The sequence below is a fragment of the Oryctolagus cuniculus genome, chromosome 2 (genome assembly GCF_051225735.1).
Source record: "Oryctolagus cuniculus isolate XC-2025 breed Fujian yellow rabbit chromosome 2, ASM5122573v1, whole genome shotgun sequence".
Taxonomy (NCBI): Eukaryota; Metazoa; Chordata; class Mammalia; order Lagomorpha; family Leporidae; genus Oryctolagus; species Oryctolagus cuniculus.
The window spans coordinates 196,179,248-196,206,169 of NC_142868.1; the positions used below are offsets into that span (position 1 = coordinate 196,179,248).

At 59.6% G+C, this 26,922-nt stretch overlaps 1 protein-coding gene across 4 annotated transcripts in view; it reads right to left on the bottom strand.

Annotated features, from left to right (window-relative positions):
• The window catches only part of GREB1 (growth regulating estrogen receptor binding 1), a 132,446-nt gene that overhangs the window by 39,202 nt on the left and 66,322 nt on the right, over positions 1 to 26,922 (bottom strand). For all 4 annotated transcript variants that reach the window (XM_089326796.1, XM_089326795.1, XM_070069451.2 and 1 more), the window contains 7 exons: positions 24,624 to 24,853; positions 17,487 to 17,606; positions 15,745 to 15,921; positions 6,768 to 6,950; positions 6,280 to 6,423; positions 3,583 to 3,711; positions 452 to 565 (listed from right to left, as the gene is read on the bottom strand). In XM_089326796.1, coding sequence (XP_089182922.1) covers positions 452 to 565; positions 3,583 to 3,711; positions 6,280 to 6,423; positions 6,768 to 6,950; positions 15,745 to 15,921; positions 17,487 to 17,606; positions 24,624 to 24,780 — 1,024 coding nt within the window. In that variant the 5' untranslated portion in view covers positions 24,781 to 24,853. The remainder of the gene's footprint in view (positions 1 to 451; positions 566 to 3,582; positions 3,712 to 6,279; positions 6,424 to 6,767; positions 6,951 to 15,744; positions 15,922 to 17,486; positions 17,607 to 24,623; positions 24,854 to 26,922) is intronic.

The window sequence follows — 26,922 nt, forward strand, 5'->3', positions numbered from 1 at the left end:
ATCCCAGGCCATAGCAGAGAGCTGGATTGGAAGTGGAGCAGCTGGGTCTCAAACTGGTGCCCTTATGGGATGCCAGCACCGCAGGCAGTGGCTTTACCCGCTACACCATAGTGCTGGCCCCAAGGTGAGAGATCTTAATCTCTCTATCTCTCTCTCTCTCTCTCTCTCTCTCCCCCTATCAGGTAAATAAATGTTTTTAGAAAGAAAAAAAATCGTTTGCTATACACAACTTTGAAATTCACGCCCAGCTTTATTGCAGCAAACATTTTCCATGAACTTGTGGAAGAGCCCGTGAGAGACCACACGCCTTCTGTTACTGAGAACGCCGCCAACACCACCCCACCCCAGAAGCAGCACCAGCGCCCGGGCGGCAAGGCAAGGCCGTGCTCACTCACCGCACTTGGCCCTGGTCCCAGCGCCCGGGCGGCAAGGCAAGGCCGTGCTCACTCACCACACTTGGCCCTGGTCCCAGCGCCCGGCAGGCAGCCAGCATCTGCAGCTGATGGAGATTCGGGAGACCACCCCTTGTGGCGTTTCTTGGGGGGCCCGGAGTTTGACAAGATACCTAGACAGCATTCAGGGCGCAGGTTATGAGTCTGGCACCACGGAATAGCCCCCGAGAGAACACCCCCACCCCGCCGCCCTGATTTGGAGAACACGTGTGTGATATTTTATTTTTAAATCACGGCTCCGTGAGGGTTTGAGCCATCCGAGGAAAGACCCAGGCATAAGGAACGCGCTGTCCATTCTGTAAATGTCACATCCCACAGGGGTGCACGTGGTAACCTTGGGTTCTTCTATCTCTAAAATGGGATCATCAGACCTACTCTGAAAGTGGACCCATCAGGACCACAGAGAGCACCTTGTGCGACACGCAAGAATGGTGGCTCCGTGGCCACCATCTGTACATTTCCCATGTATCTCCCAAGACTCGGGAGGGAGAGAAAATGTGTTTTGGGAGAGGAGCTGCAGCCACATTCCAGTCACCAGCCCAGCGTCACCACGTGGGGGCAGCACCGACCCACCTGTGCGGCCCTGCCCACCCCAGCTAACTTCAGACTGGAAAGCCCACTGGGTGCAGGAGCCAGCAGCCATGCTGCTGGTGAGCCCCCCAGCCCACCCCAGCCAACAACGCGCTCCAGGCTGGAGTTCTTCTCCCAGTGAGGCGCAGTACCCAGAAGTTACCGCGGCTTCTCTGCCAATGTGACAGAAAGCTCCCCCACACATGCAGCTCCGTGTCCCCACCGAGTGCCACCTGCAGCAGACTCGACCCCCTCCCAGCCTGCAGGTGGGGGCCCGGCATCTGCTGCCCGGAGCTCCCTGGCCCACCCACGCGGGGCAGAGCCCAGCCTAGGAGAGCAGCGCCTCCCCAGGTATGATGGAGGAGGGGCCGCACAGACGGGCGCGCGCTCACTAGAGCAGTCCATCCGGGGCCCGGGAATCAGCTCACCACCCTCACGAGCTGCCCAGCTCATCCTGCCGCACGCCGCCCACTCCTGAAAGTAGCCCCAAAGCATTTCTTCCCCTGCTTTAGGAAGTGGACACAAAGGTCCAATGGGCGGGCATTTAGCCTAGCAGTGAGGCACCTGTGCCCCACCAGAGCGTCTGGGTTCAGGCCCCAGCTCCAGCTTCCTGCTAAGGCAATGGTGATGGTTCAAGTGACCCGGCCCCTGCCTCCCACAGGGGAGACCCGGGTTGAGTTCCCGGCTCCCAGCCGCCACCGCTGGCCATTGCAGACATCTGGAGATGAAGCAATGGATAGGAGCTCTGTTCGCCTGCCTCTCAAAGAAATAAAGTCGTTATGTTTTTAACATGAAAAAATGTAAAGCACAAAGAAGGTACAAAGAACTCAAACTCGTGGGCTCCTTCCTCCCTGCCTGCAACCTTGGCAGTGGCCGCTGTCGCCGCCCTGTGACACCAAGCCCCTGGCTCTCCCAGCGTCCCTCCCAGTGCACGGAGCTGCTCCCCGACAGACGCAGCAGCCTGCCAGCTCCTCCTCCCTCGGGGACTCTGAGCCCGGGAGCTCTCCCCGCACGACGGCCCCAGGAGCCGTCCCGGCAGTGCCAAGGTCTCGTGACCTTCGGGGACCTGGTTCTCCATGACGCAGCCCAGTCGGTGCACTAACTGCCAGCAGGACCCGCTGTGTGGGCCAACAACTCCATCTGTGATCCGCAGGTTTCCTGCCCCGCTCAGCGGGTGGCTCCTTCCCCACCCTGCCCTGACAGTCACACTTGCCTGGGCTGAGACAGTGCTCGGGAATTGGGAATTAGCCTGTGTGGGACAGGGGCCCGAGCGCCCGCGGCAAGGCAGGCAGCAGCCTGGGAAGCCGCTCAGTATTTTACATTGCAAAGTCCGGCCAGACTCCTAACTTTAAGGTGGTCCTAGCCTCCCCGCTAAGGCAGGCACCCAGGGGAATCCTCTCTGCCCAGCTGCCAAGTGGGCGCTCAGCCCGGGAGCAACAGGATCATAAAACCTGGGGAGGAATGTCACCTGCTTCACACCCAGCAAACCCCGTGTGCGTCTAGTAGGAGAGGGAGGGGGAGGAGAAACAGCAGGAAGACCGGCACCTGTTCCCTTACAAGCCTGGGTCTGAATACAGACCAAGCTCTCGGCCTGCCAGGTGCATTCGCTCCAATACGCTATGTCCCCTAGCTCTCCCCAGCCTGGGTGCCCGGCTCTCTCACTCAGATCCCATCCAGAGAGGCGCCCATCCATTCTGACGGCCGCACGGTCCCATCACACCTCGCCACCGCCCGTGTCTCAGGTCTGGACCCCTTCCACCACCTCCGCTGACAGCACCGGGACCCCAGGGGCCCGAGAAGGAAGCCTGGCTACAGAGGGTGGCCCCCAGGCTGAGCTCGGGCAGGCGGATGCGCAGGGGACAGTGGTGGGAACGCTCCAGCTCGAGACGGGGAGCAGATCCCCAGGTGCCACTGCCCCCGTCTTCCTCAAGCCCCTCCTCCCACAGGAAGGCCGCCCCACCCCTTCACGCACCTCCCCCTCACCCATTCCCTCACTTCCTCAGCCTTCTGCACTCACTTCCCCCCATGCCATCTCTTCCGGGCTCCAACTCCAGTATCACCTCCTCCAGGAAGCCTCACTGAGGATGCTGCCGCAGACGGCCACGGCTGGTACCACTCAGTGAGAGGTCCACGGGCTCCGACCCAGGGGCAGCACCTCATTCATCCTCTTACCACCCTCAGGGCAGAACCCCGCCTCCAGGTAGGGAGACCTGCCCAAGGTGTCCCGGCTGACGAGGGGCAGGCTGGGGTCTTGAATCCACTCATCTGACTGTGAGGCCCAGGCCCTTCCCCGGCAGCATGCTGTCCCCTTCTCCAACACACAAGGTCTCCCGTGGTCACCACCAGCCTCCCCTGCTCCTTGGCACACACAACGTCTGCCCTGTGTGGCTCCCTGGGCACCAGGGAGCAGGCGCAGAGCCGCCGTCTGAGCAGGCACCTGCTGACCTGGCCCGACCCCCACTGTAGAAACAGCAGCCTCCAGGGGCTCCAGCAGCCTGGCTGGCCTTGGCCTGGCAATGAGCAGCCTCCCCCCACCAGGGGCCAGGACCTGCAATGCTACCTAAGGCCGCGGGCCTCGGCGGCACAGGCAGGTTACTCTTCGGCAACTGCTGGTGCTTTGGCGAGTCTCTGCCATTGAAGAGGGGGGGACCAGGCGGCGCGCTCAGCGAGGGGTGATCGGAAGCAGCTCCTGGGGGCAGAGAGAAAGGCAGGAGGGAGGACGGTCAGTCCCTGGGCGGCTCTGCCAGCCAGGCAACCAGGAAACGGTTTCTCTTCCATCTTTACAAAGAAGCTCTGCACTGTCATGTTCCATCGGGAAGTCTGAATCCCTGACCCACTGATTCTGCCCCCACGAGCACACAAACGTGCACATGCACACAAGTGCACGCAGGCTCCTTCCTGCTTGAACACACACGTGAACATGCACACTTATGTAAATTAACATGCACACACATACACTCCTGCTTGTGCGTATACACACAAGTATACCTGTGCACATGGATGCATACACACATGCACACATTCTTGAGTGCGCACATGAGCATGACATGAGTGTGCACTTATGTGAGCTCATGCACACACTGCAGCTTCTGCATAGACATGTGAGCGTACCCATGTACATGCACACGTGTGTGTACATACACACACACAGGAACACGGGCACTCATACGTGCACACGTCCCTGCTTGAGCACACACGTGTGCTGCACACTTACGTAAACTCATGCACACACTCCTGCTTCTGCATAGACATGTGAGCATACCCATGTATATGCACACGTGTGTGTACATACACACACAGGAACACAGGCACTCATACGTGCACATGTTCCTGCTTGAGCACACACGTGTGCATGCACACACTCCTGCTTCTGCATAGACATGCGAGCATACCCATGTATATGCACATGTATTCATACACACATGCACACACAGGAACACGGGCACTCATGCGTGCACACGTTCCTGCTTGAGCACACACGTGTGCTGCACACTTACATAAACTCATGCACACGCTCCTGCTTCTGCATAGACATGTGAGCATACCCATGTATATGCACACGTGTGTATACATACACACACAGGAACACAGGCACTCATACGTGCACACGTTCCTGCTTGAGCACACACATGTGCTGCACACTTATGTAAACTCATGCACACACTCCTGCTTCTGCATAGACATGCGAGCGTACCCATGTATATGCACACGTATTCATACACACATGCACACACAGGAACACGGGCACTCATACGTGCACACATCCCTGCTTGAGCACACACGTGTGCATGCACACTTACACAAACACATGCGTGCACACACACACTGCTGCTGGAGCACACATAGCAACATGCACATTTAGGCAAACACACGTGTGTGCACACAATGCCGCTCACACCCCAGTGGGCACAGCCCAGGTCTCAGAAGGACCCGGGACGCCGCGGGCTCCGAGCTCCAGGGCCACAGGGAGAACATCCTGCTTCCCTCTACCTTCTCTCTCGCCCCAGAGATCAGGATTGTATGCAGAACAGCCCGGAACACTGTGAGGTTTGCAGCCTCCTAGCACTGGCTGCTCACAGGGCCCAGGGCTCCCCACACTTGAGGACAGTTTACAGACAACCACGGTTCTGAGCTCCAAGTCAGCCAGAATGTTCTGGAAGGCACTCAGCCAGGAGTGGCACCAAGCAAGTGCAGTGGCCTCTGTTCAATCCCCTCTCCCACCAACAGCCGTGTGACCTGGGACACCCACCGAACCTCCCCAGCTTCCACATCCTCATCCATCAAATGGGGGTGACCAGAGTGGGTGTGCACAGAGCCACCGCGAGAAGGCGGGTGCACAGAACAGTGCCTGGCCAGGCGCCCACCCCAGGGAGAACCAGCTGTCACCACTCTGTGATTTCGTTCTTACCATCACCTGCAAATTGGACAAGATTCCCCCACCCCCAGGTAGGCAAACAGGGAAGTCGCTCCGCAATCACCAGGCAGATGGCGGCAGCGCTGCTCTCACAGGCACCCTGACGGCAGAACCAACAGCTCCCCTGTCCCCCGAGGCGGCGAGGCCACGGCAAACTCCACCCAAAGGACCTCAGCGCCTCTGTGGGAAAGCACATCCCAGGCCAGGCCAGTAGAGGGCACTGGCTCCCCATCCAGGGCCCAGGCTCCACCACCCACTCTCTGGACCAGGGAAGAAAAGCAAGCAGGGACCTTCCAGGGTCCCCCAGAACGCTGGCATCACCATGCGTCCCAAGGCAGCTCAGCCTGGCAAGGCACTGGCACACGAACGGGAAAGCCTTGGCGTCAGACCCAGCCTGCACCACCCCCTGCCCGAGGGGTCCTGGCCAAGCATCCGGCCTCCACCAGCCTCAATTTCCCCATCAGGAGAGGGCAAACTGAAGCCTGGTCACAGGTGGCAGCTGGGATTCAGTGAGATCCAGACACGGCAGCAGCCATGTGGACCTGCCCCCTGATGCATCCAGGCCAGGCCCTGGTCCAGCACCTGTTACACCTGTTACACAGGCTGTGTGTGACCTGCGGAACACGGGGGGCCCTTGGGATGTGACCTCCCTCCATCCGGGGCCACACGGCGTATCCACAGGAGCAGGGCAGAAAATCTCTCCAAACGAAAGCACGGTCTCCACTGGAAACCATCCCAGGTTCAAGATGAAGATAACACGCACAGCGTGCCCTTGGCCTTGAAGGCGGCCGGCGGCTCGCGGGTCACACGCCAGCTCTGTGGGCTTAGCGCCTCGGGCCTCACCTGCCTGTTGGGCGCCCATCAAGACGCTGGGGTTGGCCCCAGGAGAAGGCTCGCTGGGGAAGGCGGCCGGAGGCCCCGAGCTCTCCAGCGGTGGGAAGAGGGAGCTGGCACCAGTCCTGGCAGAAGTCTGCCGGCCTCGGATCTCTGAGGACAAGACACGCAAGAAACTCATCAGCCTTTCCCGGCAGTCACAGCCACTTCCTGGTTGGGAATTCTCCCCACGGGAGCGCGAGACACGTGGGGGAACCCCAGTAGGCACCACCGCCACACCAACCGCGGCTGCCGTGGGGAGCTGGGCACGAGGGCAGCACTCTGCCTGCGGCTCCACACCGAGGGGCAGCTCTGATCGTCACGCGGGGGAGCCACAGTGAGCCGGGGAGGGACGGGAGAGGCAGATGCTCCCGGGTCCATGTGTAAGGCTCAACGCGGCGGCAGGACAGCCCCGCAAGGTGCCCGCTGGAGGGGCAGCCCAGGGCCACGCTCCTCACCTGAGCCTTTCCAGCAAATCAGAGGCCCTTTGGTGAGCGCGCCCTGGGCGTTCCGGACCAGGTAGTACTTGAGGTGCTTCTGCTTCTTGGGCTGGGTGGCCAGCTTCAGGTTGATGTGATTGGAGAACTCCGTGAAGTAGCAGAAGCCCTTCTTGCCACAGCCAACGCAGTTCCCGGAGAAGCCTGGAGGGGGAAGCACACGGGAAGGCCCCACTCGTCTCCGAGGTCCGCTTCAAATACAAAGTTCACGGACACTCAGTGTTCGGGTTCTGTCCCAAAGCCAGACAGTGCACAAAGCCCTAGCACAGCACACTGGCCCAGGGGTCAAGACAGCCTCGGGGCCAGCAGCGCGACACAGGTGGTTAAGCCACCGCTCACGATGCTGGCATCCCACCGGGACACCAGTTCAAGTCCTGGCTGCTCCACTTCTGATCCTGCTCCCTGCTGATGCACCTGGGAAAGCAGCAGAGGATGGCCCAAGTGCTTGGGGCCCTGCACCCACAGAGGAGACCTAGAGGAAGCTCCTGGCTTCAACCTGGCCCAGCCTCTGCCATTGCAACCATTTCTCTCTAACTCCATCAAACAAGTGAATCTTTAAAATAAGTAAAATAAAAAAAACAGCTTCAGCTCAAACACAGGAAGGACCTGGAAGTTTGGGGGCTGGGCCTGAGCAGGCTTGGCGTCTCTCATGTGCATCGGGGTGCCTTTAGAACTCCACAGGGAGAACAGGCTTTGCAGGGAACAGCTGCCCACTCAGCAGCCACACTGAGCAGGGGCTGGAAGGACCACCCTGGCCCCGTTTCCCTCGGCACTAGCCAGAGACCCAGAGGCCCAGGGTAGTCAGACCAGTGAGCCCAGCACATCGTGAGACCGCTCAGAAGGCCAAGGTTGCATCCTGGAGTCCAACAGGTGCGCTGAATGCTGCAATGAGACTGAGAGGGGTCCACAGCGCATGGCCAGGACACGCCAGGGTGGACTTTGGGGGCTTGGCTGCCAACTGCTGGAGAGTTCACTGCCACGTGTGTGTGTCTCCAGGCCAGGGTCCTCCTGCCCAGGTCAGACACACTGGGCAGACCATGTACACAGTGACGATGACAAAACACTTCATGTGACCCACTGAGGCTCTGAGACGGGGCTTGGAAAAAGACCTTTCAGACTGTACTTGCGACAGTGCGTGTCACAGTGCAGCTTCTGCCTCTGATGACGATTCTTGTCACCTACGTGCAGGGGACACTGCTTTGCCACGGGTTGATCTGGCTTCCATGGGCCCCAGGTCCCTGAGCAGGGAGAGACACAGGGGCTGAGACTGACGATTTCTGCCTTGGTCTCCGGGGTGGGTCTCCAAGGGTCATTTCGCCTTGGGCCCCGAGGGACAAAGCTGTGTGTTAAGCCCTGCCCTGAACCTGTGAGTGGGCTCTGTGGCTCAGGTTCTGGACAACGGCTGTTAGTGAAGGTTAAAAACATCCCCACAGAAACAAGGCGTGCACAGTACGGAACACTGCCGGAGGCACCGATCTGTGGACTGCAGAGAAATTCAATACAGCTCAGGTCATAGGTCAGGTACAGGTGATGTCACCTCCCCCAGGGAAGCACCACACTCTGTCCTCTACGCTTCACGGAACACAGAGCCAGGGCAGCCACACCGTCCGACGACATCTGTCCCTCGGCTTAACTGACACTCAGCACAGGAGCAAGCAGGGGCCACAGAGGCTTCGGCACTGCGCAGTCCCTGACGCAGCCAGCGTGCTGCTAGATTCCGGCACCCAGGCGCAGGCCCCGAGCCACGAGCACAGCCCTCCCGAGCTGCCTCTCCTGCTGTCACCTCGCTCACCTCACTCCCCCTGGACTCCGCCAGCTCCTGCCCCCTCCCATGAGTGCAGCCTGCAAGTGTCCAGCCATCACTCGTCACCCAGCACCTGGCCTGGACCCAAAGGGCTCCTTGCAGCCTTCTGCCCACTTCTACGCTCAGAGGGCCTGGGGCGCCCTCCTTAGCATTCTGGCTGTGGAAATCCGTGTCTGCTTTTCCCATACTTGTCTCAGCCCTCCTAAAGGACCGGGCCCCTGGTGTGACTGCCCGTGTGTGGGTGTGCATGTGCGTGTACATGCATGTGCATGTGTGTGTGAGGACCAGGGCCACCAAGCACTGAGGGGCAGAGGGAGGGAAACCGGCTCACTGTCAAAGGGAACATTTTCAGCTTCCTGCAGAAACCTTCAAGCACTAACCTCGATTTTTATTTATTTATTTCCTCCAACCCTGGGAGAAACACGGCCCCCCAGCCAGCCATGGAGAGGACCTAAGAAGACTCCGGCGCTCCCTGGAAGGGGTTAGAAGGCTCCATGTGGCAGAGGTGGATGAACAGGAGGTGGGGAGGGCGATCTGCCAAGGCCGGAGCCGCCACCGGGTCTCAGAGCCATCCTCAGCCGAGGGACAGCGTCCACCAGGAGCTCCTCTCTGGGGCTGGGAGTCAGCAGTGGCCACCCCAGGTCTTACCGGTTCCATAAGGATTTAAGGAGCCCGCAAGCAAACTGCTCTCCCGCTTTGGCCAAAACCATCCGGACGGGAGACCCAGCCGCTGCTCTGAGAGGTGGCCTTGGAGAGATGGGCCCCAGAACCCATAGTGGATAGACACTGAGGACATCCCAACTCGGGAGATTATCTGAAAGGCAATGGACGCTTTCACGAGAGGCTAAAGTAAGGAGCTGTTCTCCAATCCTCCCCTAGCCCAGAGGTGTCCAAACAGCTCTGCAGGAGACGGGTCCAGAAACCACGGGTCCAGCCCGAAACCTCAGCTCCTACAGGCAGCACACGCGGGGTGCAGAGAAGGCTCCCCTCCCAGCACCACAGGACAGAGACTGTCCCATGACGGCCACTCACGGTCCCCTGTGGTTCAAGTGCAGCAGTGGGGTTTCATCTAGCGAGTGGGGGGGGGGGCACACTGCCTGCGGACACCACCCTTCCACTGGGAGGAAGCTCTCACCCATCCCTCCCCTCCCCTCCCCTCCCCTCCCCTGCTGACAGGCAGACTTGGAAGTGGGAGGGGCCTGGGTTCAGATCCTGACTGACAGCAGGTAGATTCAGAGCCCCAGACTTGCCCTCCTCACCCGCAAACAAGAGGACAGGAGGGAGCAGCCGCGGCATGGCCACCCTGTGCACTGTGTGAGGCTCCCACCCAGCCCTCACAGCCTAAATCTGCCGCAGAATCCCAGCCTACAGACGGGGGAACTGAGGCAGAGAGGGGCAGGAGCTCATCCCCAGGGACAGGCTGGAGCTGGCATCTGAACCCCTGCTGTGCCCTGGGCTCTGAAACCCACCGTGGGCTGCTTCCTCTGCCTCTCTGGGCTGCAGGGTACAGCAGGGGTCGGGACTGTGTGCTCAGCCTGCGTGCCCTTCCCTTTCCCAACCACAAGAGGCAAGGCCAGGACTAAGCTGGCCGTCGCTCGCTCCCTGGTCCAGAGCCACAGACGCCTCTGGGAAACACCCACAAGCGGCTCCTTCAGACCCCGTGGGAGGTCCCTGAGCACAGAGCCAACAGCAGGGGGTGGAGCAGGCCCAGGTTGATGGCTGAGGCCGCTCCCTGTGAGCTCTGACCCTTCCCTCTTGATCCGCGGTCCACGGAGGCCCCGCCAACAGCCACCTCCCCAGACACCTGCATCCGCAAACCAGCCCCCAGGTCAGCCCGCCTGCCTCCACCTGCAGCTTCCCAGGAGTGGACGTTCAGGATGGGCCTGGAGCTAGCCTACTGCCCTTGGCCTTGAGCGCCAACCCTCTGTGAGAAGCCCCAGACCTGTCTTGAGCTCTCACAGAAAGGACAATTGCTAGGAATTAAACCAGGTGCTCTGAGGAAGACACAGACCAAAAGAAAAAAAAAGCACACAGCCCTGGGCATCAAAAGGGCGCGCCAGGCTCGACTCGGCACTCAGCCCCACGTGTCCACAGCAGCTCCTGGGACCTGGGCGGATCTCAGACCCACAGGCTCGAGTGGCCTGGGTGAGCAGCCAGGATCCCACAGCTCCAAGGCAGGAGGCACTGAAGACTGCCACGCGCCGGGAGCTGTGTTTCCAGCCTAACAGGCCACAGGCGGGACAGGGACAGGAGCAGGAGCAGTACCAGAGCGCGGCTCCAGGAAGACACCCCAGGCCTCGAAGCAAAGTGGAGCTCACCTCGGAGCTCCCCTCCAGGAAGGAGATGTCACAGCTGGGACCACAGCAGCACCAGGCTGGCCAGCCCGCCCCGCCCAGTCCCTACAAGGAGCAGCAACAAGGGACAAAAGGAGGGTCCTCTGGCTCCAGAGCCATGAAGTGGGGACAGCAGGGGCCATAATCCAGCATGAGAGCAGTGCCGGGGTCCCCAGCTCCTAGAAAGTTCGCTTAAACCCCCAGCTGGAGGAAAATCAAACGGGTAATGGGAAAAACGAAATGCACTCCGCATTTCTGTGTGAAAGGATTGGGGCGAATTTCTCCTTTGTGTTTGTTGATTTGTTCCTGGACTTCTTCCCCAAGGTAAATACAGCCAAGGGAAAAGCAAGCCCAGGGCCTCACGCTGATGTCTGGCCAAATCCTGCCTACGGTGCAGAGGTGACCTGCCTGGGGTCAGTGCCGGGCAGTGGCGTGTGGGGAAGGTGGGATAACTCAGGGGTCACAGTCCAACGTCAGAAGGTTGAGACTTCTTCAAAAGTATTAGTTTTGTTATGAATGTTAGGGTTAAGCAGTTAGATTATTTAATTTTCAAAAGATTTATTCCAAAGGCCGAGAAAGAGATACCTCATCTGCTGGTTCACTCCCCAAATATCCACAATAGCTGGGTCGAGGCCAGGCCAAAGCCAGAAGCTGGGAGCTTTATCTAGGTCTCCATGCAGGTGGCAGGGACCCAGGCCCTTGCACCAGCACCTGCTGCATCCCAGGATCTACCTTAGCAGGAAGCTGATCAGAAGTGGAGAAGCTGGGACTCGAACCAAGACACTCCAGGGTGGGACGTGCACACCCCCAACGATGTCCTGACTGCTACGCTGTGGCCATGAAGCTTCTAATTCTCAGGCCACCGCAATGATCCAGAATCCTACACTAAGCTCCCAGCTCATTCCTCTGCCTCAGTTTCCCCCTTCTAAAAAAAATCAATTGCATGTATGATTGACAAGCGATCTTTCTAAAACACAAAGTAAAAACTGGGGACCACCTCCTCTTACCATTCAGTGTTTCTTAAAAGTGTAAATCGTCAAGGAAAACCACAGAGAAAGAACCCACGGGTTAGGAAGCACTTAGGAGAGACAACCACCACGTGCTCTGGGAGACGCTCGCTGAGCTTCGGATTCAAATAAACCAACTACGGAAAACAGACAAGCTGGGGCCGGCATTGTGGCCACCTACAGCGCCTTAGGGGTGCCAGTTCAAGTCCCAGCTCCTCCACTTCTTATCCAGCAGACTGCCGATAAACTAGGAAAAGCAGAAGATGGCCCGAGTGCCTGGGCCCCTGCTACCTTACGTGGGAGACCCGGAAGAATCTCCTGGCTCCGGCCTGGCCCAGCCCTGGCTGTTGCAGCCATCTGGGGAGTGAACCCGCAGATGGGTCTCTCTCTCTCTCCCTCTCTCCCTCCCTCCCTCCCTCCCTCCCTCCCTCCCTCCCTCTCTCTCTCTCCCCCTCCCTCCCATCCTCTGTGTGTGTGTGTGTGTGTGTGTGTATGTGCCTCCCTCTGACTTTCAAATAAATAAGTCATTAAAAAAACTCAAGTTAAATTTGAACACACTGGATATTTGATAATATTGAAGAACTGTTACTTTTTTCAGATACAAGAACGGTACTGGCTTCTCCATAAAAAGCACTTTTCTCTTAGAGATACCCTCTAACCCCCCCCCCCCCCAGATGAACTGACAAGACTCAAATCTGGGCTTTGCTTCACCACATTCCAGGAGAGGGAGAAGAGGGAGGAGTCACGAGCAAACCCAGGCTGGCTGTGGGCTGGTAACAGTCGAGGACAAGGGCAGGTGCATCACCGTCCAAGACTCTTCTCTCTCTGCAGTTGGAAAATGGTTTTCTGGGCACCACAGGCAGCCTTGGCCTAGCAGGACACGACTGAAAGCTGCCAGTTTCTCCCCGTGAGTCAAGCTCCGGTCACAAGGAAGCAGAAGCACGTGTCCCGCGCACCCAGCTCTCACCATGGCCCGAGACACCCTCTTGTCCCATGCACCCAGCTCTCAATGCATGGCTCCCTCCGCCTGAGACGCCCTCGCCCCATCCCTGGACTGGGCCATCTGGATTCCAATTCAGGACCTGCCAGCTGCTAGCTGCGTGAGCCTGCGCCAGTCACTCTACCCCTGTGCACCACCCCCCTCATCATCTATAAGCAGTAGGTAATAAAGGACCCACCTTGCAGGTGGCTGAAGAACAGTCCCCGGCCCATGAGCAGCCAATGCTGGCGGCCACCAGTGTGGCAGCCCAAACTCCTGCTCCCCTGGGACACCTCTCCCAGCACAGACAGCCAGCGTGCCCCTCAGCATCCACACAGCACCCAGATTTAGTGTAATGGTTACTGGGTGGCCACTTCCCATGGGCCTGGCAGCTGGTCCTGTTGGCAGGGGGGAGCAGGTGAGGCCTGATCTGTGGTGGCCCCGGGCTGCGTGTCCAGCCAGCAGCCCCGAGCTTATGCATTCAGAGAAAGCTTGCTTAGCCACCTCCCTGCTGATGGAGCCGCCCTCATTCCCGGCTCTAAGAATCGACCATTCTAGAGAGACGCGCTCCCTGCTCTCACATCTTGGCCATCAGCCGATTTAGACAGATTACGGGCTCAAGACTGAAACACAGGCCTGGAGCTTAATCTTTGAGCTTTCTTAGACAAAATCCCTCAGCGGATTCAAAGTTACTAAAACAAGCCTCCTAAAGCCCTTGCTCCCCCCATGATTGCTCACGGGCTCCGTTTTATAGGTCACTAAAAGGCGCTGAGCCCGACCACGGTGCCCTGGGCAGCCGGCGGGGGTTAATGGCAGGAAACCTGAACAGTGCTAAGTGTGCAAGCAGGGAGCATAAAGCTATTTTCAAAGAAGAAAGCCTGGCTATTCCCCAGCAGCCCTTGTTGCCCGGTTCAGATGGCTTTTTGGCAAGCAGTTAACAAGGCTGCTACTTCCTGCACACTCACGGTCACCCCCGGGGGCTGGTGGGGAGGCACCGGGAGATTCCCTCTTCACGGGGCAGGAGACACAGGCAGAGGCTCTTTGATTTACTGCCCCGGCAATTCCCTTACAGTCACAAAGTGGCGGGATCCGGCCAGATCAAAGACTAAGGCAGCCGCCCCCAGCCCCCAGCCCTCCACCTCCCCCACCCCAACCCCCACCCCCACAGCCTTGGGAAGGAAACTCAGTCTGAGATTCACAAACTGATTCTGCCAGCTTTTTGGCAGAGTGAATTTTCTGGGCCTATTCTTGTTTTTAAAGAACTGGTTACGGAGAGTCCAGAGACATAAGGAGAGAGGTGGCTAAAACCTTCTCTCCCTCATCCTTGTCCCAGAGCTGTGCTGTCCCAGGAATGAGGGAAGTTTGCAGGTGGGCACGTCCCCTGCCCACTGCCCCTCCCTCTGTCCCCTGCACAGCGCCCCATCAACAGCCAACATGAGTGCACGCTCCCTGATCTGGGGCCGGACCGGGATGGAGCCACCAGTACTGCTGTTGACACACAGGGGAGACCCCGAAGAGCTGGCTAACCCACAAGTTCCGACCAGGAAGAAATTGTTAGCCTAGAAGTTTCAACGTCAAAAGGTTTCCCATGGCCGGCGCCATGGCTCAATATGCTAATCCTCCGACTGCAGCGCCGGCACACCGGGTTCTAGTCCTGGTTGGGGCGCCGGATTCTGTCCCGGTTGCTCCTCTTCCAGGCCAGCTCTCTACTGTGGCCAGGGAGTGCAGTGGAGGATGGCCCAGGTGCTTGGGCCCTGCACCCCATGGGAGACCAGGAGAAGCACCTGGCTCCTGCCATCGGACCAGCGCGGTGTGCCGGCTGCAGTGCGCCGGCCGCGGTGGCCATTGGAGCGTGAACCAACGGCAAAGGAAGACCTTTCTCTCTGTCTCTCTCTCTCACTGTCCACTCTGCCTGTCAAAAAAAAAAAAAAAATAAAGTTTCCCACAAGTTCTGGTAGGCAAACATTTCTATAATGAAGATGGCTCCTGAAGTCACATTCCAGGCAGATCCTCACCCACTGTGCCAGTGCCCAGCACGCCAGAGGAGACGCAGGGTGGGGAGCACACACGGGGTCACCTCCCCCGAGGCCAGGAGGCCACGTGTACCCATAGGCAGATGCAAGACTGGAACCCCCGCGTGAGCATGGGCCTAGCACACATCCAAACGAGCCGGGGAGCCAGGCTTGGCCTCAACCCTGTGCTGAAGTCCAGGCCTCAGTGGCGTGGGAAAGAACACAGGCTGGGGGTTGCCAGTGCCGCAAGGGAGCCGAGGTGCCCACCCTCCTGACCTTGACCCCAACGTGGGCCCGCGGGGTTCAGGACCCTGGCTCTGCCTTTCTGACTTGCACGCCGCTGGGCAAGTTCCTTAATGGCTCGAAGGCCCTGGAAACCAGGACAGCAATGCCCACCTGTCGGGAGGTGAGCACTGAACCAAGGGGCAGAGGGTGCGAGGGACCCACAGACCCCGGGCACGCAGGTTCCAGAGGCAGGGACCACGCTCGGCCTCTCTCGCAGCCGCTCCGTGTCCGTGGTTTCCAAGAGTGCCCAGGACAGGGTTTGTGATCCAGTCCAGGAAGGCACTTGGGTGAGTTTGAGGAATAAATGAACATACAGGGAGGGCTGTCCACGGGGTGGGGGCCGCATTAAAAGAATCCCGCTTGGATGCCATTCCCCCAGGAAATCGGCTACCGAGATGCACGGGGTATGTGACAGCAGGGTCCTGAAGGCGGCCTCTCTGCCACCACCACCTCTGTACCGCCTGCCCCACCCCTGCCCACTACAGACAGGTGCAGCTGCGGGCAAAGCGAGGACTCACCGAGAAGGGCATTGTGGCCGTTGTCATCGGGCAAGAACCTCCTGTCCACGGCACACACCAGGAGGTGGTCAGGCAGGCTGGGGGACTTGGCACCCACCAGCAGGAAGCCCGCGGGGACGTCGATGGGGTCGCTGGAGATGGAGACGAGACGTAGGTCCTTGCCAGCCTGGCAGAAGCCTAGGAGGGACAGACGGGGCTCAGCCACCACAGGGGCTTACCCAGAACCAAGGGTCCTGGGGGCAAAGGGCACAAACATCCGGGGCCCTGAGCGACGTGGTTACAACCCACGTGATCCCTGGCACCGAGCACAGACAATTACATGGGAGACGCGGGAGTGTGCACGTCGAGGCTCAGGGGGAAAACCGTTTCCATGAGCGCCGGCAAATCAGAACCCAGAATGGGAGACCAAGCGGGACCTGGCGCCGTCCACCTGCCGCGCTTGGCATGGGTATGGTGCAGGCCACTGTCCAGGACTCAGGGAAGACGCCAGAGTGCAGGGACCCCGCCTCTATAACTCAAAAAGGCAGCTTCCCGAAGGAGCTAGGAAACAAGGAAGCACCAGGAACGGCCGAGGTCCATCCCTAGGTGTCCTTGCTCTCAACATGGGCACCTCTTGCCCAGCCACCTTGGCTCTCCGGCCACCGCGGACACAGCCCCAGCCCAGTGAGCCCTGCCCACCAAGGCCATAGCAGCAGGCTCGTTCCCACTGCCTGCATCTCACCCCTCCCTGCCCACTGCCTCCAGGACGGCAGCCAGGCTGCTCCCGGGCAGGGGTGGCCCCTCCCGGCCTGTGCAGTCCCTGCTGTGTGCAGAGCTGGAGGAAAGTGGACCACAGGTGGTCACAGGGCTCCTGGCACCGCCCTGGAAACTCCCCGAGGACCACCGTTCTGACCCCCGGAGAGCTCCGTTGTCAGTCTGGGGGCAGTCACGATGCTAGACCCTGAAGGGCTGCCACGTGAGGAGCCACTGCCTGCACTGTCCCTCCCCTGCTGGACAGTGCTCAGGGCGCTCGAGGCCTCCACAGCCACTGTGGTCACTTCTCACCTCGCCCCCCGCCTCCGGCCATTTCTTACCCTCTCAGTCTTTGCCAGAGCCATCCCCTCTGGCTGGAATCTCCCAACTTCTCCCAATCCATCCATTTCTTGGCTAACGCTTACCCATCCTCCAACACTCAGAGGAAAAGACCAACTCCTCCAGGAAGCCCTCCTGAGGCTCTCTACCACACTAGGACCCCCTGCACCCCTACCTGCCCCCTCCCACCCCACATGCAAACTGTCTACCTTCCTATATAACTCCCCATGATACTGGGCGCTCTCAGAACACTTACCTCTGTCCGGGCTCAGTCATTCACTGACTGCTTAATAGCTGGGATCCCATTTGACAGGTACAGGGAAAGGACACATGGAGTAAGTGTCACAGAGGCTGCCCAGCCCAGAGCTGGCCCCAGGCTGTGCTGGGGCAGAGCACAGGCTCACGTCACTGGACCAAGAGGCCCTTGGCCAGCACCTTGGGCATACGGACACACCACTGCCATTCTTGGTTAAACATGGCAGGCAAGTGGACCGAGAGGGGAGCATGGTTCTGGTTTACAAACAACAATGTGTGGGCCCCAAGCGTTGGTGAAGCTGAGGCTGTCCAGAGAGCCGCGGGGGCGGGGGGGGGGGGGGGGCTGGGCCTGACGTGGCGTCCTGGGGCGTGGCTGGTGTGAGAGGCCAGCCAGGGCGGGGCAGGGGGGGCCTCACCGTCTGTGGTGCAGCAGCCCTCGGGTGGGGGCTGCAGCTGGTAGGGATTTGGGGGACTGCTGGGCTCCAGGCCCCCCTCTCCCTCCTCCTCCTCTTCCTCGTTGTCCACTCGGCTTCCACCTGCACGTGAAAAGGAGAGGGAGGATTTGTGAGGTGGCCGCTGCCGGCCCTTAGCGCCCCCTCTGGGGTCTCCCCTTGCACCTGGAACCCCACACCGAAGCCAGGCACAGGACCCTTCAGTAAGCTCCAGCAACGCTGGGCCCCTCCTGATCAGCCAGTCCTCACAGCCACACTCAGCTCGAAGCAGATGCAGGCTCAGAGCCTGCTAACTTCAAGTTCAAGTTCACTTCTCAACCATCCACTACTCTGCACACGTGCTGGAGGTTTAACACACATGTAACTGGCTCCTAAGAACCAAGCACAGGAGCCGGCAGCGTGGCGTAGCGGGGAAAGCTGCCTGCAGCGCACCACCGGCATCCCATGTGGACACCAGCTCCAGTCCCGGCTGCTCCATTTCCGATCCAGCTCTCTGCTGGTGGCCTGGGAAAAGCAGCAGCAGATGACCCCAGTGCTTGGGCCCCTGCCACCAATGTGGGAGACCCGGAGGACGCTCCTGGCTCCTGGCTTCAGCCTGGCCCAGCCCTGGCCATTGCTGCCATCAGGGGAGTAAACCAGCAGATAGAAGGTCTCTCTGTGTCTCTGCCCCTCTCCATAAATCTAACTCTGCCTTTCAAATAAGTAAGTAAATCTTCAAAAGAAAATTAGAAAGAGCCGAGCACAAAGCCTGTGGGCAGTAGGCACTCCCATGCCAAGAACACAGTGCTGTCACATCTAACAGGAAAGGCTCAGAGAGACGCGCTGATTGGCCTACAGCTCTTCAACCACCAGCAAAGCAGCGCAGCCTGCAAGGTCCCAGTCGTGTCTGCCGCCCACGCTGCCCCTACACCGCACCACTCCATTTAGAAGATCCCACGGAGGCAAACTGCCTTTACACAGTGAGAGCCGTGAAACTGAACACCGTCACTGTCCCCCAGGGAAGGATGCGGGTACGCAATGCTAGACACGCAGACACGCTCAAAGCTATCACACAGAGACCTTCCGGAACATTCTAGAAGCAGCCCAGGCATGCCAGGGCTTTAGGAAGCTTGACAAGTGAGAGAAACAATATTTCTGTGGGGTGGGCATGGTGGCACCGCAGCTGAAGCCACGGCTTAGGATGGTCACGTCCCATGGTGGACAGCCCGGGTTCGAGTCCTGACTCTGCAACTTCCGGAATGTGCCGAGGAGGCAGCAGATAATGGCCCAAGCACTTGTGTTCCTGACCCCCACGTGGGAGACAGCCTCCTCGCTCCCGGGCTCACCTCTCTCCAACCCCCTCACCCCCTGTGTCACCACTCTGCCTTTCAAATAAATAAATAAGCAAAACATCTTTCAAAAGAAATACTTGAGCTGTTTTTTTTTTTTTTCTAAGAAAAAATAGTATTTCAGGAGGCATAGCACACATGGAATTGACAAGGTGGGCCCAACCCTGACCATGGACATGGACATCTCCGGGGTCCCAGGGCCTGAGCCCATCTCTGTAGGAGTGGACTTCCTGTGGGCTCCCCACGCTCTCGGCTGCTGGAGGGCGGGGCTCTGCCCCCACCCCTGGGCCGTGTGTTACAGGCACCGGGACAAGGCTGAGCGGAGAGCGGGTGTTCCAGAGAGAGAGCTTCCCAGGCCAGCCCCTCAGCTTGTTTAAGGTAGAACCTTTCTGATGGCCTCTCTCTCAACGCCACTTGTACGCAGCACACAGACCCTCCACACGGCGGGGTCCTTACGCACACCCTGACGTGCACGGGGCTGGCTTCTCCATCCGCCTGTCCCGCGTCCTGCTCTCAGCTGACTTGGGCCACGCGGTGGTCTTGAGAGACGGACAAAATCGCATGTATGGAGACACTGTGCATCTCAGCACTCAGACGGGCGCTGGCGGGGGAGCCGCGGCACCTCCCTGTCCGTCACACCCTCTGTTGTGCACGGGGACGCCCTGCAGTGGCTCTGAACTGTGAACTACTGTGGTCCACATGGAGATGCGGCCCTCGGAGCTGCCCAGAATGTTCCAGATGTGATGTGCCCAGGGCACTGGCCACCGTTTTAAAGCTGCCACTGGGACAGAAGGCAGAGGGAACTGAACATGTGGGGGGGGGGGTGCGACCTTGGGAAGGTCACGGACGAAAGTGAAGCAAGAATTCCTGGTGTCTCTTTCCTCCTGGGCCCTGTGGACACAGAGGCAGCGGGAAGACCAAGATGACCCAGGCAGCACACAAAGGGAGGGGAGAGAACAGGTCGGAGGCCACGCCCAGTGCCACCTTTCTGTCCTCAGATGCAGGCGGGGTGGCTGCAGCAGGGTCGCGCCTGGACCCCAGACGCCAGCAATGCCCAGCAGCTCCCCCAGTCAGGGGCAAGGCCCAGAGCCTCTGTCTGAAACATCAGCCCGACCTCTGAGCCAGGGCTCCAAGGACGCAGGAGGTGACAAAGATGCCAAAGGTCAGAGGGCAACAGGGGGAACCCCGGGAGGACTCAGACAGGTGGCACCCGAAGCCAGAGCAGGAGCCCCGGGGTGGAGGGCACCCCAGGAACGTCCTGTGTTACCCCACTGAGCTGAGGAGGGGGAGGGCACCCCAGGAACGTCCCTTGTTACCCCACTGAGCAGAGGAGGGGGAGGGCACCCCAGGAATGTCCCTTGTTACCCCACTGAGCAGAGGAGGGGGAGGGGGAGGGCACCCCAGGAACGTCCCTTGTTACCCCACTGAGCAGAGGAGGGGGAGGGGGAGGGCACCCCAGGAACGTCCCGTGTTGCCCCACTGAGCTGAGGAGGGGGAGGGCACCCCAGGAGCGTCCCGTGTTACCCCACTGAGCTGAGGAGGGGGAGGGCACCCCAGGAATGTCCCGTGTTACCCCACTGAGCCCCGGGGTGGAGGGCACCCCAGGAACGTCCCTTGTTACCCCACTGAGCTGAGGAGGGGGAGGGCACCCCAGGAGCGTCCCCGCGTTACCCCACTGAACTGAGGAGGGGGAGGGGGAGGGCACCCCAGGAACGTCCCGTGTTACCCCACTGAGCTGAGGAGGGGGAGGGCACCCCAGGAGCGTCCCCGTGTTGCCCCACTGAGCTGAGGAGGGGGAGGGCACCCCAGGAACGTCCCGTGTTACCCCACTGAACTGAGGAGGGGGAGGGCACCCCAGGAACGTCCCCGTGTTACCCCACTGAGCTGAGGAGGGGGAGGGCACCCCAGGAGCGTCCCGTGTTACCCCACTGAGCTGAGGAGGGGGAGGGCACCCCAGGAACGTCCCATGTTACCCCACTGAGCCCCGGGGTGGAGGGCACCCCAGGAACGTCCCGTGTTACCCCACTGAGCTGAGGAGGGGGAGGGGGAGGGCACCCCAGGAACGTCCCGTGTTACCCCACTGAACTGAGGAGGGGGAGGGCACCCCAGGAACGTCCCCGTGTTGCCCCACTGAGCTGAGGAGGAGGAGGGCACCCCAGGAGCGTCCCCGTGTTGCCCTACTGAGCTGAGGAGGAGGAGGGGGAGGGCACCCCAGGAACGTCCCGTGTTACCCCACTGAGCTGAGGAGGGGGAGGGCACCCCAGGAGCGTCCCCGCGTTACCCCACTGAGCTGAGGAGGGGGAGGGGGAGGGCACCCCAGGAACGTCCCGTGTTACCCCACTGAGCTGAGGAGGGGGAGGGCACCCAGGAGCGTCCCGTGTTACCCCACTGAGCTGAGCAGGGGGAGGGCACCCCAGGAACGTCCCGTGTTACCCCACTGAGCTGAGCAGGGGGAGGGGCTGAAGTCCCAGAAGTCAAAGACAGAGCAGGAGAGGCAGTGAGCTGGAAACAGGGTCAAAGGTTACACCAGACGTGCTGGGCCACAAGAGGCTGAGAAGCTTTTCTTGGCCCAGAGCTGGCTAGACTAGGCACAGGCTAGGCCAGGTGTAGGCTGGGTCAGGCACAGGCTAGACCAGGGGCAGCCTAGGCCAGGCACAGGCTAGGCCAGGTGTAGGCTGGGTCAGGCACAGGCTAGGCCAGGTGCAGGCTAGGCCGGGCGCAGGCTAGGCCAGGTGTAGGCTGGGTCAGGCACAGGCTAGACCAGCTGCAGGCTAGACCAGGCACAGCCCAGGCCAGGCACAGGCTAGGCCAGGTGTAGGCTGGGTCAGGCACAGGCTAGGCCAGGCGCAGGCTAGGCCAGGCGCAGGCTGGGTCACGTACAGGCTAGACCAGGCGCAGACTAGGCCAGGCACAGGCTAGGCCAGGCGCAGGCTAGACCATGCACAGACTGGGTCAGGCACAGGCTAGACCAAGCGCAGGCTGGGTCAGGCGCAGGCTGGGTCAGGTGCAGGCTAGACCAGGTGCAGGCTAGACCAGGCGCAGGCTAGACCAGGCGCAGGCTGGACTGGTACAGGCTGGTCCAAGGGTGGGCTAGGTCAGGTGTGGGCTGGACCGGGTGTAGACCAAACCAGGCACACTTCCACAGCTCTCTGGGCTGGCTGGCAGCCCCCAGAAGCCTGGCATACGACTGGCCAGGAGGGAGCCCAGCGTGTTCCCATGAATCCTGGTGACTCGCGTGCAGGGAGCACGAGACTGTCCATCGCCGTGTCTGCATTCAACCCCCTTTCTTTCCGCGTCAGCGATTTATAGGAATTTACCTGTACCGTTTAATAAGTACTTGTCCCCAATGGCTGGGCTTGGTTTTTCTTTTTTTTTCTTTTTTTTTTTTTTTTTTTGACAGGCAGAGTGGACAGTGAGAGAGAGAGACAGAGAGAAAGGTCTTCCTTTGCCGTTGGTTCACCCTCCAATGGCCGCCGCGGCCGGCGCGCTGCGGCCGGCGCACCGCGCTGATCCGATGGCAGGAGCCAGGAGCCAGGTGCTTTTCCTGGTCTCCCATGGGGTGCAGGGCCCAAGCACCTGGGCCATCCTCCACTGCACTCCCTGGCCACAGCAGAGGGCTGGCCTGGAAGAGGGGCAACCGGGACAGAATCCGGCGCCCCGACCGGGACTAGAACCCGGTGTGCCGGCGCCGCAAGGCGGAGGATTAGCCTAGTGAGCCGCGGCGCCGGCCTTGGGCTTGGTTTTTCTTTAAAAAAAAAAAAAAAACCAGTAACGTGTGAAAGGTTCTCCCACGGAAGGAGGCGGCAGGCAAGAGCCCCAATGCAAAGAACAAAGAAAGCTGGCCCCTGGGTCACCCCTCGCAGGTACACGGGTGTCAGCAGCTCGGGCTGCACGAGCCCTCGGCACTGTTCCTGTCTGCGGAGGCCCTGGCAGAGCTCGGGCAGACAAAACAAGGCAGGGCCCCGCCAGCCGTCTGCTCCGCCGTGTTTTATGATGCAGAAACAAGGCCTGCAGCAGAGGCTGGGTTTATGGGGACACTGGGCAAACTGCACAGGACCTCCCCTCCCGCCCACGCCTGCCCCAAAGGAGCAAAACCTCAGGGGACCTGTGTCCTGTAGCTTGCTAGACCAATGGGAGGATCACACAGAGGACGGCTCCAGTGTCCACGCCAGCGTGGAGGGTCAGCAAGGCCCACTGGACGTTAGCACCGGAGCGGTGAATGTGCCTCCTGAGCTCTGTCCCTGGCAAGCGCCACGGCCCGCAGCGAAGTCAGCACGTTAGAGACACAGCCTGCACGTTAGAGACGCAGGGAGGCCACCGGGAGACCAGCAGGTGAAAAGCTGGTGCCAGAGGGCTTTCTCCTCCTCCCCCACCCCCACCCGGTCAGTCCCAGAGCCAAGGATGCAGCTCTGCTCCCTCGTGGCCCCCAGCCTCCTTCTCCCCACATTCAGCTGTGGCGGGCAAGCCTTCCAGACCTTAAGGTCTGCATCAAGTGTGCAAGACTGCCATCGGTAGCCCGTCAGTCATTTCTCCTCTCAACACAGCTTCTCGGGACCACGAGAAGCAAAGGAAGACCCGTGGGAGTGCTTCAGACGCCACTCGGAGCGTGGAACCCAAAGGCCAGGCTCTATTAGGGCAGGGGCTAGCCTTGCATTTCAGACACCTGTGGCCCACATCAGGGAGCTGGGCTCAATACCGGGGCTCCTGTCTCCAGCTTCCTGCTAACACAGACCCTGGGAGACAACAGGGACCGCTCACGTGACTGGATTCCTGCTGCCCATGTGGGAGACACTGACCGAGCTCCTGGCTTCAACCCCAAGCCCAACCCTGGCCATCGTGGGCAAGCAAATGAGAGTTCTCTCTCTTAAATGAATGAAAATCAGTATGTGTTTAAAAATCAAAATCCTTGCTTTTTTCCCCATATTCCCTTCTCATGAACCTTCTGAAATAACATCATACACACACACACACACACATTCACACACTCATGGACACACACACACATGCACACACACTCAGGAACACCCAGCACCAGGCCCGCACACCTAGGGTTTCCTCTTTAACTGCATTTGCTCTAGACCACACCACCCTCTTCCCCTACAGCTGCTGAAGCTTCCAGGTAACAGGAGTCAGAGACTTGAACTTGCAGTAAGAACTTCTAGGGCAGTAGCTGTCTAGCACTATGAACTGCTGCAGGGTTGCTTTTGACATGAACATGTGCAGCTTTGGAAAAAAAAAAGCACAGAATGATTTTATCCTCTGGGTGACTAAGTAAACCCCAAAGTCATTCCCGGGCTGAAGGTCACTTAGTCACTTGATTCTCAGCAAAGGTTAAGTTCAGGAGGGTTTGCTCTGGGTTTCAAGATTCAGGAGGGCTCTGGTCGCCACCATCTCGGAGAGAAACCACGTGGACCACTTTGCAAGGATGTGGCCGTAAGTCTCAAAACAAGGAGAAAAGTACATAGCTGAGGGTGCAAAGCATGCAAAATTCCTAACCCGAGCAAACTTGTGTCTCCCGCCTAAGAAGCGCGTAACAATCAATTCACAACAAGCCCCACGGCCCTCCTCCTTTGTCCCATTCATCCAATCGATCGGCTCACGAAGGCTGCAACGCGCTCTCATCTTCCCCAAGTGAGGACTTCTACACCACTTTCTCCTCCTCGTGATCCCTGGCTGCCCGCTCGCCGTTCCCTACCCCAGCAGAAGAGGAGGGTCTCGCGTTCCCTTCCGGACACCAGCCCCGTGCAGAGAGGAACAGGCGGGCACGTCCTACCTTCGAGCGAGGACAGCTGCTGCTCGGCTTCCAGGTAGAGCTGGGAGAAGATGGGCCTGGGCACCAGGTGGCTGGAGCGCAGCGAGGCCTCGATGGAGTTGTGCAGAACCTCCTCGAACCGCGTCGTCTTCAGCTGTCCCGCGTACGAGTTTCCCATCTTCAGCCGCCAGGACGCAGTCCTCGGCTCAGAACGGCATCGCAGGGGGAGTGAGCGAGCCTGGCTCCCGAGCCTGCAGAAGGCAAGAGCGGCTGTCAGGGGGCAGGGCTGTGGGCCTCCGCCCAGCACGGAGGGGAGGGGGGGGAGGGGAGGGGGAGGGCGGTCCCCGGGGCTGCAGCCACTACGGGGCAATTACAGGAAGTTGTATAAGCAACAGCTCGTCCTCACTCAGCATCGCCCAGCCCAACACCTTCACTGGTATTCCACTGGGGGCTGTCTCTGAGCCATCCCCTCTGCTCCCAGAGATGGGGTCCTCTCCCCACCCCCTCACCTCCCAGCACCTGCTGGGCATCCAGCTGTGGGCTCAGCAGCCCGGGACAGCCAGCCCCCAGCCTGGAGGACTCCAGGAGTGCCCACAGCTCCTTTTCCAAACCGAGGCCAGCAGGTTGCTTAATGTTGCTGTGTCTGGCAAAGAGCTGATGTTTAGTTAACAACATGCTATTTTTAGTTTATGGGATGTTTCCAGTATAGAATTAATGCAGAATTACAGCTAGGAAAACTCAGAAATCTGCAATGACAGGAGAGAGGCAAAGCGCCGAGATTCCCATCCCCCAAGGTAACCACCTGGAGAGTGTTTCCCTGTGCACCTTCACTGAGACGTAATCCACAGACCACGCCGCGTCCTGTACACCGTTCAGTGGTTTCCGGTATAGCCACAGTGTGCCACGTGCAAGCATCCTGCACCCCATCTCAGAGTGCTGGCACCCTCCCCAGAAGGCACCCATGGCAGCTGTCACCGCCTGCAGCCCCAGGCCGCCAGACCCGGTGTCATCCCGCCGTCTGAGCTCAGAGGCAGCGCAGGGTCTCCTGGATCCCTCCGCACTGGAGCCTGGCTCACTCTGCGCCCCCTCGGGGAGCCCGTGCCATGTTCTGCACAGACTGAAATCCCCTTCGGAATTTGGGGATGAGAAGAGGGGGGACTGTCCTCAATACCACCTTTCCATCTTCCACTTAGCGTAAGCATTTCACTCCGCCCCCTTACGTGTGATTTCACAACTGCTAATGTTCCACCGAGTGGAAATGCTCATTCTGCTCAGACGTTTCCTTCCGTCCGTCCACAGGGCTATGTCTGTATTTTCTTTTTTAAAGATTTATTTATTTGAAAGGCAGAACAGTTTACAGAGCCAGATCGGAAGTGGAGCAGCCAGGACTCGAACCGGTGCCCATATGGGGTGCCGGCACTGCAGGAGGTGGTTTTACCCGCTAGGCCACAGCGCCAGCCTCACGTTTGTATGTTCAGCCCCCCCCCCCCAAGAACACTGAAATATGTCTGCCTTCCTGCTTCCTGCCCATTGGCTGGTTCACTAAGTGGCTCTACTCTATGTTTTCCTCGATTTCCTTTCGATTTGTTGTGCTTTTTGCAGTGGTCCCTCGATCACCGTCTGCCGACTTCAATGTTTTGGCTCCTCTTTCACAAGGACAACAGTGGAGGCAGCTCCTCTGCTGTGGCACTGCGGGTTGGGACAAAATATCCTCCCTTCTTCTCCTTGCATCTCCGGGACCCTACGATCGCTCTCAGATTCCTCCTCTGAGCCCAGACTTGGGTGGGGGAGGGCTCAGCCTCATCTCAGCAACCTCCCACTTGTGCTGGTCTCGGGCTGTGGCCTGCAGAAACTCAGCTGTCTAAGCCTGCTAAGGGAGTCTGACAGGTGGTGGGTGAGGTTCTATCAACAGGCGAGGTGACTGGATTCCTTTCCGTCACTGCCTGCTTCTCGTGCACTCGCCAACCAGCACGAGGCGCCCACGCGGAATAGCCGCACACTGCCTCAGGAGGGGTGCCTTAACCCCCACCAGTCCTCGTCCTGCTGGGGGCAGAGGGGTCCAGATGCCACCCTGGGGCCCTGGAGGAGCTCCGGTTTCTCTCCTGGAGGCTGGTGCAGCCTCGCTGATCTTCCGTCTCTATGGTGAGGAGCCTCCCCCTCTTCCAACTCAAAGTAAATGGAAACCATTAAGCACTTCCTGCTGTGGCAGTAGCTGCTGCCCACGGCCCCTCGGCATCCCGCCAGGGGAATGAGCCGCTCGCAGGGCTGCTGCAGGAATTCGCCCAACACAAAGAGGGGTCAGCAGCAGCGCAGCCCACGC